Source organism: Mobula birostris, chromosome 5 (genome assembly GCF_030028105.1).
Source record: "Mobula birostris isolate sMobBir1 chromosome 5, sMobBir1.hap1, whole genome shotgun sequence".
NCBI lineage: Eukaryota > Metazoa > Chordata > Chondrichthyes > Myliobatiformes > Myliobatidae > Mobula > Mobula birostris.
In genome coordinates this window covers 85,193,569-85,209,159 of record NC_092374.1, presented here as the reverse complement: position 1 = coordinate 85,209,159, position 15,591 = coordinate 85,193,569, and the positions used below count along the sequence as shown (strand labels likewise).

At 45.7% G+C, this 15,591-nt stretch overlaps 1 protein-coding gene across 1 annotated transcript in view; it reads left to right on the top strand.

Annotated features, from left to right (window-relative positions):
* Positions 1–15,591, top strand: part of LOC140197824 (phosphatidylinositol 4,5-bisphosphate 3-kinase catalytic subunit alpha isoform) — a 133,050-nt gene that overhangs the window by 78,761 nt on the left and 38,698 nt on the right. Inside the window, exons 8-9 of the mRNA XM_072258298.1 lie at positions 4,234–4,339; positions 14,362–14,514. Of these exons, the coding sequence (XP_072114399.1) occupies positions 4,234–4,339; positions 14,362–14,514 (259 nt within the window). The remainder of the gene's footprint in view (positions 1–4,233; positions 4,340–14,361; positions 14,515–15,591) is intronic.

Genomic DNA, 15,591 nt, shown 5'->3' with positions numbered 1-15,591 from the left:
GTCTCGTGTGGAGCCTAAGAGTCTTTTCAATGCCCCTGTTTCTAATGACTCGATCTCCACCATCCTTAGGATGGAGAGAATTCCAGTCTCTCGCTGCTGTCTGAGAGATTAAATTCAGACACATCATACCCTTAAATGCTAGGCCTCTCACCTTGGAACACATCACTTTGTGACTCCCCCACTCGTGAAAACATCTCAATGTATGCTCTAGCAGGTCCCCTGTCCATGAATAAGGTCACCCCTCATTCTTCTAAACTACAAGGAATGCAAACACAACCTGTCTATTGTCTTTAGATGGGACATCCCAGGAATTAGCCTCCCCATCCTTCCTCATGTTTCTTTTTGATATCCCTCCGCCCCCCCCCCCCCCCCCGGGTTGGGTCAGATGACACAAGACCTGGCATTGGCGCAGTGGTTCCTTCTTGTGGGGGTGGGCCAACAAGATAGACTCGGGGCAAATACATCCCGAGGGTGCAGGAGGATTACTGAATGTCAGAGATTCAGAGGGTGAAGTCAATTGCAAAGGAAACATAGCAGCGCCTGTGTCCTCAGGAGTCTGCGGAGATTCAGCATGACATCTAAAACTTTGACAAACTTCAATAGATGTGTAGTGAAGAGTGCCTTGACTGGTCGTATCACGCCCTGGTATAGAAACACCAATGCCTTTGAATGGAATATCCTACAAAAGGTAGTGGATGTGTCCCAGTACATCACGGGTAAAACCCTCTCAACCATTGAGCACATCTACATGAAACACTGTTGTAGAAAAGTAGCATTCATCATCAGAAATCTCCACCATCCAGGACATGCTCTTTTCTCGCTGCTGCCATCAGGTAGAAGGTACAAGAGTCCCAGGATCCAAGAACCAGGGTTCAAGAACCCCTCAACCATCAGGCTCTTGAACAAAAGGGGATAACTACATTCACTCGTTCATCCATTGAGATGTTCCCAGACTAATGATCTCACTTTAAGGACTCTTTATCTCATTATCTCATGTTCTTGTTATTTACTGCTATTTATTTATATTTGCATTTGCACAGTTTGCTGTCTTTTGCACTCTGGTTGATCTTTCACTGATACTGTTATAGTTACTATTCTACAGATTTGCTGAGTATGCCCACAGGAAAATGAATCTCAGGGTTGTGTGTGGTGACATATGTGTACTTTGATAATAAAATCAACTTTGAAGTTTGAACTTTGAAAACATGGCCACAAATTCAGGGAAAGGAGAAGAGTCATCCGGGATGTTGAGCAGTGCTACCCTTATGAAAGAGTTCTGCTGCAAACACTGGCTAAGTGACAAAGAGTGCTTTCAACATTCCTCTTACAGAGTGCACAGACCTCTATTAAGTCATCAAATGGGCAGCTCAGATATTTATCCCCAGCTTTCACTCACCCTTGCCTCCTCTCCCCTCCCCGCCCACAATCATCAAGGAGCAAGCATCTACTTTATTCACCTTATACATTTACATGTACCGTGTATTCTGGTTAATTGAGGCACACTGGGACCAGTGCATTTTGGCCCAGTGAAGTGGCTGACCCAGTTAGCCAAAGCTTCATGGAAGTACTTGAAAACTTCTTTTTAACTGAGAAATAAATTATGTATTTAAATGAAACAGAACACACTACCAATACTACTACAGTGCTATAAATCTGTGTGTTACTGCCTCATAGTTATTGACTGGAGAATTCTGGTCAAGATAGTGTCTACAAAGAATATAGTCCTAACTTATTCAATCTCCTTCGGTCATCATCTTCTGGGTAGATCATGAGACCACATGTTTCACTTTTACGTCTTTTCTGTTTGTTTTTCATCTTGAATGTGATTCTGGAGCTATTGGAACCTGTGATTTGCAGTTTGGAGACATTTTGGTGTTTCAGCACTCTGCAGTCTCTGGGAGACAGGCAGCGTGTGGGAACCTCATGGCAAGCAAGCTGCAGGGCACGAGCCAGTGTTTAGCTCCATTTCACTGATTAAAATGAGGGAATTGAAACATAAAGCAGACAGCCGACATTAGCCTTTTTGATCGCTGGAGGTTCGCTCTGCTATGGAGAGTTGATCGCTGGGGGATCGCTCTGCCGCTGGAGAGGGGAGACTGCCTTTTGATCGCTGGGGGATCGCTCTGCTACAGAGAGGGGAGACTTGTCTTTTGATCGCTCTGCTACGGAGAGGGGAGACTTGTCTTTTGATCGCTCTGCTACGGAGAGGGGAGACTTGTCTTTTGATTGCTGGGGGATCGCTCTGCTGCAGAGAAGGAAAGGTCCAGAGAATGTTACCTGGGTTTTCTGCATTTTGGATATGGACTTTGACTATAGAATTTTTTCAGTCTTATAGTTTTTTATATTTTGTGTTTTTTGGCCGATCTTTCTCATGTTTTTGTGTGCAGGAGAGGGGGACTTGGGGATGAATGTGCCTGTTCTGTTTTTGTTTGTTTTTTTCGTGCTGGGCCTGATGATCATGCTGCTGTTCTTTTCTTTCTTGGTTTCATGGCTATCTGGTGAAGAAGGATTTCAGAGTTGTACCCTTTGTTAATAAATGAACCTTTGAATACATCCGGTGTATGCTGTTGTGTTCTTTTGATTGACAGCTCATGCAAAGTCAAAGTAAATGTTATTATCAAAGTGCATATCTGTCACCTATACAACCCTGAGAGTCATTTTTGTGTGCATACTCAATAAATCTATAGAATAGTAACCATAACAGAATCACTGAAATAATGCACTGCCTTCATACAATCCTTTCAAATCTTAATTTTCATTGTAACATTCAAGATGATTGTTGATACCTTCAAATTCTTAGTAGTTCCTAACTTGTTGAAGTAGTGAAATCATCTCATTTTCAATCTCAACTGTTTCTGGCATCTCCAAGCCTGAATCCTTGAAACTGCAGTGAGCAAAACCGTTCTGAATTGTTTTTCTGCTTATTTCTCGCTAACTATCAGTAACAAAATTCACTGCTTTTTGAACATAAGCCCACGTGACTGATGCTATTTAAAACCCATTCATTCTAAGTGTGGTGTAGTGTCTATAACGACCACATCAGTACACACCACTGACACTATTTAGAAACTGTTCGGCAACAATCTCCTTTCCTGGTTAAGCAGCTCAGTGTCCCAAATAAATGAAGGGAATCCTGGCTATTTGCTCGGTTAGTTTTGTTCTTTGAGAGTTGACCCAAATTAGCGGCTGCCCGGGTTAACCGATGGCTCAATTAACCAGAATCCACCATATAAGGAATTCATTGTGCTGTGTCGGTTCGATATGTACCAATAAAACAGCTATAATAATAAAGAATTATATAAAATATAAATACTTCAGAGGTTAAAGTACAGGTATAGAATAAAATGTGCACAAATACATAAATACCAGCACGAATTTACAATGTAAACAGCATTATAAACAGTGGTTTGAAGTGTTTACAGTGCAGTGACTGAGGTAATAGGGGGGTGAAGAGGGCTAGCTAGAATAGTTGATCAGATTAACTGCCTGGGGGAAGAAAGTTTTAAGATGGCGTGAAGTTTTTGTTTTAATAGTGCTTTCCAGAAGGGAGCTTATGGAAAGGCAGCTTGCCGGCTGGGTAGTGCCCTGCCTGTTTCCTTGTCTCGGGCACGCAAGTCCCACAGTAATGGTAGACTGCAGTCAATGACCTTTAGATTAGATTATCAGATTATGAGGACACGCAGTCCTCTTTTATTGTCATTGAGTAGTGCATGCATTAAGAAATGATACAATGTTCCTCCGGTGTGCTATCACAGAAACACAAGACAGACCAAGACTGAAAAATTGACAGAAACCACCTAATTATAACATATAGTTACAACAGTGCAACAATACCATAACTTGATGAAGAACAGGCCATGGGCACGGTAAAAAAAAAAGGTTCAAAGTCTCTCGAAAGTCCCACATCTCAGGCAGATGGGAGAAGGAAGAAAACTCTCCCTGCCGTGCTTTACTGCTGACCTGACAGCTCACTGTCATTTTTGTACACTGTGAGAGGATGCTTCACCAAACCATACAGTAATGGCTGATGTGAGGATGCTCTCTGTGATGGCAGTGTAGAATTTCACCGGTATGTTCTGAGGAAGAATCCTGCCAATTGTCACAAGAAGTACGTCCTCTGCTGAGCCTTGTGTTCACGAAGGAGAGCTGGCTCTCCCGCATGCCCACTTTTGTTGCTTTGCCTTGAATTCTGGACCTGCTGTTGAATGCTTGCTTTTGCTGCTGTCTTTGCAGGTGGAACGAGTGGCTTTCCTACGACATCTACCTCATCGACATCCCGCGAGCTGCTCGACTCTGCCTGTCCATCTGCTCCGTCAAGGGGAGGAAGGGCGCCAAAGAGGTGGGAGTTTACAGTGCTAGGCTTTGGGTGGGGACACTTCTGAGGCTGAGCGCGTTTGATGAGCTTGATAAAGCCCAAGTCCAGAACCAGGTTCTTTATTCTACACCAACATCAGCCAGAATCCATGATATAAGGAATTTATTGTGGTGTGTTGGTTCGAAGTGCAACTTTGAGTTAATTCAGCTATGGCACACTATGTTTGTAAGAAAAAGTGCATTTATAGAAAGTTGTGTGCTACAGAAAAGTTGTCTTCAATGCTGATTTAGAGTCATAGAAAAGTACAGCACCAAAACAGGCCCTTCGGTCCATCTAGTCCATTCCAAAGCATTTAAACTGCCCATCCCATGGACCTGCACTGGGTCCATAACCCTCCATACCCCTCCATACCCCTCTCATCCATATACCTATCCAAACTTCTCCTAAACATGGAAATTGAGTTCGCATGCACCACTTGCTCTGGCAGCTGGCTCCACACTCTCATGACCCTCTGACTGAAGATGTTTCTCCTCATAAACTTTTCACCTTTCACCCCTAACCCATGACCTTTAGTTGTAGTCCCACCCAACCTCAGTGGAAAAGGCCTGTTTGCATTTATCCCGTCTATATCCCTCATAGTTTTGTATACTCCTATCAAATCTTCTCTCAATCTTCTACTTTCCAAGGAATATATTCCTAACCTATTCGATCTTTCCAATGACTTAATTTATCCAGACCCGGCAACCTCCTTGTAACTTTTCTCTGTACCCTTTCAACCTTATTTACATAAGCAGAAAAACAGGTCTTGCTGATTGCCCTGTACCCTGTGCAGATAGCATTGTCTAATCAATCGCATTACAGCAGAATTACTGACACGATGAAGGAAGCCTTGAACACTGCCAGAGATGGAGGACCTTCATTGCTGCCCAAAACGTTGGCGGATTGATGGGCAGTTTAAAAAAAAAACCTGCACACTAATCCTACACTCATCCCACGTTCCCGTCAACTCCCACCCCCTCCAGGTTCTGCCCCTCACCCAATCACACTGGGGGGACAATTTACCACGGCTGATTAATCCACAGACAATTGCACTTTTCAATGGTTCACTAGCTCGATTTAATGTCAGAGAATTTATACAGTATACAACCTGAAATTCTTACTCTTCACAGACATCAATGAAACAGAGAAAAGAAAACCCAGAGAATGAATGACAGACAATCATTAGAACCCCCAAAGCCTCCTCCTCCTCCCATACACAACCTGCAAAAAAGCGTCAACCCTCCCACTCCCACTCCCACTCCCCTGACTTGTTCTGGCAAAAAGCATCAGCTCCCCCCACCTCCCCAGCACCCACCATGCAAGCGATAGAAAAGCCCCCAGAGACCATGATCTGTAGGCAATCGAAAACCACTGTCCATCCCAACACAAGACATCTCAGGCCCTCTCTCTCACTAACGAGGGGAAGAGCGAGAGAGAGATCACTCCTGCCACAGCGAGAAGGGAGATCAACAATTATTTTAAAATTTACTGAAACATGGTGCAGAATAGGTCCTTTTGGCACTTTGAGCTACGTCACCCAGCAAACCCCCAACTTAACCCTAGCCTAATCACAGGACAGTTCACAGTGACCAATTAACCCACCCACTGGTACGTCTTTGGACTATGGGAAGAAATCAGAGCACTCTGAAGAAACTGACGCGGTCACGGGGAGAACGTACAAACTCCTTATAGGCAGTGGTCCCTCCCACCTTCCTTATGTTCCTGTACCCTTGCAACAGCTGTCAATTGATCTACCCTCACACCTTTGAAACTGGAGCAGCCACAGAGTTACAGGGAAACTCCACACAGACACCGGTGCAGCTTGGAATTGAACCCGGGTCTCTGGAACGGTGGGGCAGTACCAACCTTTTCAAATCCGTGCTTGAATCCCCGTACCCGTGGCTCTTCAATAGAGCATTGTGACATTAAAAGATTTATTGACTGTAAGCAGTAAGGAGCTATTTTGTTTGACAGAGTACAGTAACAGGATGTAGATAGAAGCTAACTGGCAGAAAAATTTTATTTTATGATTGAGATACGGCGAGGAACAGGCCCTCCGACCCTTCAAGTTGCTCCACCCAGTGTCCCCCGATGTAACCCCAGCTTAATCACGGGACAATTTACAGTGACCAATGAGTACGCCTTGGGAGGAAACTGGAGCACCCGGAGGAAATCCATGCGGTCATGGGGAGAACGTACAAACTGCTTTCAGACAGTGTCAGGAATTGAACTCGAGTCGCCTGTACTGCAAAGCGTTGTGCTAACAACTTTTGGGCTGACGTTGAAATTAGAGGGAGGATTGGGATTGCTAAATGCATGTTCGAGCATTTCAGCAAGATACTAAAGAATAACGATTTTTATGGTTACGAAACTCAGTGTTGTGATGCTATGTTCATTCCACACTAACATAAGGAAGCGAACGTTGGACAATATCAAAGCAAAATGAAGGAAGACTCAAAGCTGCAGAAATGTGGTTTTTGAAAAGAAGGATGAAAATATCGTGGGAGGACAGAGTAACAAATGAGAAAGTGTTGCGAGAAGCCAGAATAAGAGAGCTGATATCTTTAATCAGGAAACGGCAGCTGGAATTTCTGGGACGGAACCAAGGAAAGAGAAGCTCGAACATCTTGCAGTAATGGGAAAAACTGATGGAAAAGTTGTGGTTGACAGCTCATGATATTAACCAGTTACATCAAGAGATAGACGGGTAAAAGTTTTCAAGAGCTTATTAGAACTTCTCAGATTAAAGACAGATGGAAGATCATGATCGACACAGCACATAAAATTAATGATTATGATGAATAATTATTCTATCTTCAATAGTTAGGCATCCTGTGTAGTAGTGTTGTAATGTCTCCCATAGGGGTCTTGAGAGAGACCCCTTAGGAAAGAGGTGAAGATGTTGGAGGCACCACCTTGTGAATACCAAACATAATACACTATAACACATAGGAGCAGAATTAGGCCATTTGGCCCATCGAGTCAGTTCCGCAAGAATCGTTCTTTTTCTTTTCCAAAGCTAGAGGAGTTGTGGAACATTCACTTCACTCGATGAGTAGTGAGGACTGTCCCCTCACCTGCCAGTAGAGAGGGTGGAGGGACAAGCCTCCTGCATTGAACACAAACCTGAATGAGCACAAAGGCTGGTAACTCGCTTTACAGACCAAAGATTTAGTCAAGTAATCCCAAAAGTTTGGTCGAGTAATGGGTTCCTTTCCTCCCTCCCAACCTGTGGTGCCCCATTCTTCTTCTCTGCCCCCCCATCCCTCTCTACCTGTCCCTGCTCCTGTCTCTCTCTCCCCAGTTACTGCCGCTCCCACAATTTGCCTGTTGCCTTCTACCTCTCTCCCTCCCTCCCTGTTTCTCTCTGTCTCACTCCTTCCCTGCCTCTTTCCCTCTCCCTGTCCCTCTCTCTCCTTCTAAGTATCAGATTATTTTCTATAAAAGTGTGGGTAACAGTTTAGAAAAACCATGAAATCATATCAATATTTGGTGTGACCACCCTTTGCTTTAAAGCTGCATCAGTTCTCTTAGATACACTGTTGTGCAGTTTTATGAGAAAATCGGCAGGTAGGTTGTTCCAAGCACCTTGGAGAACTTGCCACAGTTCTTCTGCGGACTGTGGCTGGCTCGCTCGCTTCTGTGTCTCCAGGTAATCCCAGACAGTCTCTGTGACGCTGAGATCAGGGTTCTGTGGAGACCACACCATCTGAAACCACATGAAATGTCTGGTGTGCCTGAGACATTTGCACAGTACTGTACATCGAGGGAGAATGGGGGAAACCAGTAACAAAGTACAGAATAAAGTCTTACAGTTAGCAGGCAGACAATAAGGTGCAAGACCATAACGAGTTTAGACTGTGAAGTCAAGAGTTATTGTATGATAAGGTCTATTTAATAATCTAACTAGTACAGAGGCTGTCCTTGAGCCTGGTGGTATGTCCTTTGTATTTTCTGCCTGTGGGGAGAAGCTAAAATGATGGGGTGGGAGGGGTCTTCGATTTTGCTGATTACCGAGGCAGCGGGAAGCGTGGACGGAGTCCGTGGAGGCGTGATATGCTGAGCCGTGTCCACGACTCGCTGCTGTTTCTTGTGGTCACGGGGAGAGCAGGTGATGCATCTGGGTGGGATGCGTTCTGTGGTGCACCTGCAAGAACTGTGGATCACCCAGCACCCTGGAGACCATCTGCCCGGACAATAGCAAAAGTTGCATTTTACACATCTATGCTTGCCATTTTCTTTCATTACTGGAAAAGGCCCGTAATGATATTCCTTTCCCATGGCAACGATTGAATACTGCTACATTTCGATATTTCCAAACCTCTGCTTCTAATGTCCAGCTCTTGTCAAGGTCCTGTGCTGGCTGTTCTAAACTGGTTAAGCCACACTTCCAAAAGTTTCCCTCTGCTTCCTGCTCCCACCCGCCTGACTTCACCTATCACCTTCTAGCTTGTCCCCCTTCCCCTTCCCTCACCACCTATCTATTCTGGTGTCTTCCCCCTTCCTTTCCAGTCCTGATTTTTTAAAAAAATTATTTTATTGAGATATTTATTTTATTTTATGCATAATAGGCCTCTCTAGCCCTTCAGTCTACACTACCCAGCAATCTCCTGATTTAATGCTAGCCCAATCATGGGACAATTTACAATAACCAATTAACCTATCAAACAGTGCGTCTTTTTTTAGATAGATAGATATACTTTATTAACCCCGAGGGAAATTTGGTTTCGTTACAGCCGCACCAACTGAGAATAGAGCGTAAATATATCAATACAAAAACCCCCAACAATCAAACACCAAAATGCAAACTATGCCAGATGGAAAATAAGTCCAGGATGAGTCTATTGGCTCAGGGTGTCTGACCCTCCACGGGAGGAGCTGCACGTTCGATGGTCACAGGCAGGAACGACCTCCCATGCTGCCAAGTGTTGTATCATGGTGGAACGTGGCCGAAGTCCAACAGTAAAAAGTTCAATATCCAGTCTGCGATCCTCGATCACGTTCCTTGATCGTAATATGCCCCGGATTGCACCATCCGTTGTTAACCAGAACAGTAAGCACCCAACTCCTTTACGCTTACCGCTCTCAGTGCACTTCCGGTCAGCCCGAACGGTATTACCCACCGAACTCCTCTTCTCCAAAAGTCTCTGTTGTCTCGACCCGGTCCTCTTCCCTTGGCCCTTCCTTTTGGACTGTGGGAGGAAACCAGAGCACCCAGAGGAAACCCACGCTGTCACGGGGAGAACGTACAAACTCCCTACAGGCAGCTACAGGAATTGAACCCAGGTCACTGGTACTGTGAAGTGTTGTGCTAACCACTACACTACCGTGCCACCCTGATGCAGGATCTTAGCCCAAAACGTAGACGGTTTATTCATTTCCATGGATGCTGCCTGACCTGCTGAGCTCCTCCAGCACCTTGTGTGTGTCGCTCTGGGTTTCCAGCATCCACAGACTTCCTTGTGTTATGAGAATGCGGAATATATTACAGTTCTGAAGAAAGTGCAGTGCAGGCAGACAAATAAACTTCGAGAACATGACCAAGTCAACTGGGAGCGGATACAAAAGGTCCGCTCAACAGTCTGGTCACAACTGGATAGAAGATGTTCTTGAGCCCAGAGGTACATATCCTCAGTCTTTCAAGTCAAGTCTATTATCATTTAACTACATACATGTGTACCGTCAAAGGAGACAAAGTTTCTGCGGACCAGGGTGTAAAGCACAGTAGTACACATAACACACAATAACTTAAGGATAAAAGATAAAGTCTACAGATGAAATACACATAAAGTGAAGTCCATAAATTAAATATTGTAGGGTACAGTACAAATTATCTGGTGACACTTCTAATGTGATGTGGCAGGGAGTTCAGAAGCCTAATGTCCTGAGGGAAGAAACTGTTTCCCATCCTGCCCGTTCTTGTTTTTATGCATCGGAGTCTCCTGCCTGATGGTAGAAAGTCAAAGAGGATGCTGGATGGATGGGTGGGATCCTTGACAATAGTAAGGGCCCTGCGTATACAGCGCTCCTGATAAATGTTCCAGATGGATGGTAGGGAGACCCCTATGATCCTCCCAGCTGATCTCACAGCCCTTTGTAGAGACTTCCGGTCCGATGATCTGCTGCTCCCATAGCAGGTGGAAAGGAAGGGGGAAGACGCCAGAATAAATAGGTGGTGAGGGAGGAGAAGGAGGCTAGCTAGAAGGTGACAGGTGAAGCCAGGTGGGTGGGAAAGGTAAAGGGCTGGAGAGGGAGGAATCTGATAGGAGAGGAGAGTGGATTATAGGAGAAAGAGGAGGAGGAGGGAACCCATGGGGAGGTGACAGGCAGCTGAGAAGAGGTAAGAGGCCGGAATGAGGAATAGAAGAAACAGAGAAGGAGGGAAGGAAATTTTTTTTGACTGGAAGGAGAAATCAATGTTCATGCCATCAGGTTGGAGGCTTCCCAGATGGAATACAAGGTGTTGTTCCTCCGGATTTTAAATGTTTGACTACCAGCAAGTTCTGCTTGTAGCGGATGGAGTGGAAGATTCTGAGTCCTGCTTTTCCTTGTACTGCTTCAACATACTTGTGGAATGAATGCAAATGAAAGCTTTTCACCGTACACCAGTACATGTGTGTGACGGGGTCCTGAATTACCCCTATGAACTGTGCTTTTGAAAAGAGAGAGGGAGAGTTGTGCCACACAGACACCCTGTTATTAAGAGAGAGAGAGAGAGGCAAAGACTGCTTTGAGATGATATTGTGGTTTCTCTGCAGCGTGTTTACACTTTGCAAGGACACTGCCAGCTTCTGTGTTCCTACAGAGAGAGAAGGGAGGAGCTGCTTGATGGACAGCTGGTGTTCAGCGCGGTGAGATAAATAGAAGGTCAGTTGTTAGACCTACTGACACATGGTTTTGGACACTGAATGAGCTTTGTTGTGCCCACAGAAAAGTGGGTTTTTGGAGGATCAGTCAGGCGGATTGAGCAGTGGCTGTCGCAGTGTGAAAAGGGTGTGAATGGTGGGGAGTTAATTGTGTGTCCAACTCTCGCCTGGGTTGATAATACCACCACAGAATAGTAATCTCCTTTGTTGTGGTCACAGTCGGTGACTTCTAAAGGATTTCGGAGGACAACGGGAAGATCGACGGCGAAGGCTCACCTGAAGACTCAAACCTTTCTCTCCATCACTACTCGACTCAATACCACGAACTGAACTGAACTTTACTCATCATCGTAGGACTATCTATTTATCCCTAGACTTGAAGAAGTTTGGTTTTCATATATTTCCACACTTATACATATCTAATCATTGCTAACCTGTTTTGTATATCTGCATTTATGTTACTGTATTGCGTAGTTACTAATAAATACCATTAGTTAATAGCAATACTGGACTCCAAAGTGTTTTCCATTTCCGCCGGATCTTTAACCTGTCATGGGGTATGTGACAAAGTGACAATAATAATCAACTGATTACCAACAGTTTCTGAACTTCAGCATGGTCTCACCCCCCTTCCTTAATGCTGTGCACACGGTCCTCAAAATTCCAGGGGGTTAGAGGCACAGCAGGGTGGAGGGGTGGGGATACATCGCTCCTTCCATCTGCTAGCCTGCTGGTCACCCTAGGGCAAGGTTTAGCACCTGTTTATCCTCCCCCCTGATCGGGTCACGTGAAACCATGGGAGCAGGTGGTGCAGATCACAAGTCCTGGTTACGTGACCACTGACACCAGGCAGACAATCTCTGAAGAGTATTGATAATGTCTGGGGTCACCCGTCTTGTAGAGACACTGTCTAGAACAAGGCAATGGCAAACCACTTCTGTAGAAAAACCTGCCAGAACAGTCACGGTGACCATGATCACCCACGTCACATGACACGGCTCATAATGATGACGAGAGGCAGAGACTTCCTGTGGACAACAGAACAAGCGGATGCCATGGTAACCGCTGGTATTGTCACCAAGGATGATGTACAGAGATTGACTCTCAGGGTAGAACATCTTCTGTGTAAGCCTCGGCTTGTATGTCAGCACTGCGTGCCCCAGCGCCAGCAGCATTCTCAGCCCACTCTCTGGATCCTGGTTCTTGCCACAGAGGGTTCGTGGCACAGTGGGCAGAGCCGCGTGCTGCCTCACCAGGCCAGAGAAACAGTTTCAAATCCTGCCCTCTGCTGTTGCTCTGTGTGTGTGTGTGTGTGTGTGTGTGGTCCGCACATTCTCCCTGTGACCGTGTGGGTTACCTCCCGGGCGCTCCATCTCTCCCACATCACAGCGATATGTGGGGTCAGTGGATTAATTGGTCTGTTGCCCTGCTCCATGTGTGGGTGAGTTCAAACTTAGAAGAGTACAGCACAGGAACAGGCCATTCGGCCCACAATGTTGTGCTGTACCAGCTAGAAAGCAAATCAAAAACACCCTCCTACCCACACCATGTCCATATCCCTCCATCTTCCTTACATCCATGTGCCTGTCCAAACGTCTCTTAAAAGCCTCTAATGTAAACCTACTCTAAAGAACAATATAATCCTTTGTAACACACGCTAAACAACGGAGAAACTCAGCAAGTCAGGCAGCATCCATAAACAGTCAACTTTTTGGGCCAAGACCCTTTGTCAGGACTGGAGAGGAAGGGGGAAGAAGCCAGCATAAGGAGGTGGTGGAGGTGGGGAAGATGCACAAGCTGGCAGGTGATAGGTGAAGCCAGGTAAGGGGGAAGGTGAGTGGGTCGGGGAGGGACGGTGAAGCTGGTAGGTGATAAGTGGTAAAAGTAAAGGGCTGAAGAAGAAGGAATCTGAGAGGAGAGGGTAGTGGACCACAGGAGAGCAGGAAAGAGGAGGCAGGTGAGGAGAGAAGGGGTAAAAGGGGAGTCAGGTGGGGAATGAGAAAAGAAAGGAGAAGGAAGGGAGAGAAATTACTCTTGATCCTAACCCTTTGATTGGGAATGGGGTAAGATTAAAATTGGATTAGTGTAATTGGGTGTGTGCTGGTCAGTGGGAACTTAGTGACTGACACAACTACCTCAGTGCTCTATGTTTTTAGTGTCTGTGAGCTCTTCCCGGTTGTCTTTTCCAAACTCTTCTGAGGGTGACGTGTCGGACTATTGGGATGTTCTGAGGTTCTTCTATCGTTGGTTCCAATTCAAATCAGTTCAATTCAAGTTGAATTGTCATTCAGCCGGCCGTGAATATAGTCAAACGGAACGGCGTTAGTACGGGGTCAGGGTGCAAAACAGAGTACCAACAGTCACACACAGCACAAAGCACACACAAATGGTATCTCAGTCACGCAATGAAGTCCCAAAGCTGGAAGCATCAATCCACAGTCGACCGCAATAGAGCCTGTCTGCTACCGAGTGAGCACTGGGTGACGGCAACAACACTAGTCTGGACACCACGCCATATTCCCCCCCTCCCCCCGGAGCGCACTGGCCCCGATGCCCACCAACCCCACCCCTTGCACATACAAGACAACAAGCCTGTATAGAATATCAGTAAAAATACATACACACAAAGTACGCATGTATAAAGTCCAGACCCCACAGCCCACCGGAGTCTTCAGTTGACCACAATAAAGCTTGGCAGCACCGACTTCAGCCACACCACCCCCGACACAACCCCCCCCACCCCCACTCTTCCAGGTGACACCGAGGCCTGAGGCCCAGTCCTCGCCTATAGAAGATAACGAGCACATAGAGAATTTCAGTAAAATACAACCACGCAAAATACGTATGAATGGAAAACTACAACTTCTCTCCCACCCAGCATCTCCCGTCCCTACGGTGGGATTGAACTGAATTGGCTTTATTTCTTAAATCCTTCACATACACGAGGAGTAAAAATCTTTATGTTACACCTCTGTCTACATGAGCAATGTGCAATTTATAGTAATTTGTAATAAATAGTATGTACAACAGGACAGTCAATATAGCACGGAAATATAATTGTATCAGAGTGAATTAATCAGTCTGATGGGCTGATGTCCCGGAGCCTGGCTTTTGTGACTGTTTTTTGTTTTCTCTCTGCAGGAGCACTGCCCATTGGCTTGGGGTAACATCAATCTCTTTGACTACATGGACAACCTGGTTTCTGGCAAGATGGCTCTGAACCTGTGGCCTGTGCCCCATGGAATGGAGGACCTGCTGAACCCCATCGGGGTGACGGGTTCCAATCCTAACAAGGTGAGCGTGCAGTCGTGGCTCTTGACATTTATCCCAGGGTCCATTCCCCACCCCCTCATGTACTCCAGACTGCCCTGCGAGTATTGTTAATGTGTAGTCTGCTATGGTTTTGTCTCGATTTCCTCGTTAAAGTAGCTCATAAAGTGGCCACTGAGTGTGTGCTCGTGGTCTGCTGCTGCAGCTCATCCACTTGGAGGTGTTCAGAGATGCTTTTCTGCACACCACTGTTGTAATGCATGTTTGGTTGAGTCACTGTCACCTTCCTGTCAGCTTGAACCAACCTGGCCATTCTCCTCTGACCTTTCTCATCAACAAGACATTTTCGCCCACAGAACTGCAGCCAAATGGGTATTTTTTTTATTTCTCACACCATTCTATGCAAACTTTAGGGGCTGTTGTGCATGAAATTCCCAGGAGATCAGCAGTTTCTGAGATACTCACGCCCCGTCTGGAACCAACAATCATTCCGTGGTCAGAGTCACTTAGATCCCATTTCTTCCCCATTATGATGTTTGGTCTGAACATCAGCTGAACCTCTTGACCGTGCCTGCGTACTTTTATGCATTGAGTTGCTGCCACACGATTGGCCGATTAGATATTTGCATCAGTGAGCAGTTGTGACTAATAAAGTGGCCACTGGGAGCATTTATGAAACTGAGTACATCATATTCACTGCTTTTCTTGACCTCCCCCACCACATTTCCACCGACTGTCGCCTCAGAACAGGGGAACCCCGGCCACGTTAAGTCCCTCTGCCACTCAGAATCAGAGTTAAGTTCATTGTCCCTGATGTACAGTATGCCATGAAACTTGTTGTTTTGTGGCAGCTGTACACTGTAAGACATAAAATGCACAATATAATAAGAAATACATTTTTTAAAATAGTGCAAAAATAGATGGGTAGCATCTGCCGTCCCTTGTTCTCCTCTGTTCTAATGTTCTTGTCCTGGAACGTGCTGGTTATGAGGCAGGGTTGCACAGATGCCTGGAGGTTTAGGAGTGAGCGAGTTCGTACTGAGGGGTCGCAGTAAGGTGGATATGGAGAAGGTTTGCTCTTCTAGAAAAATCTACAACTTG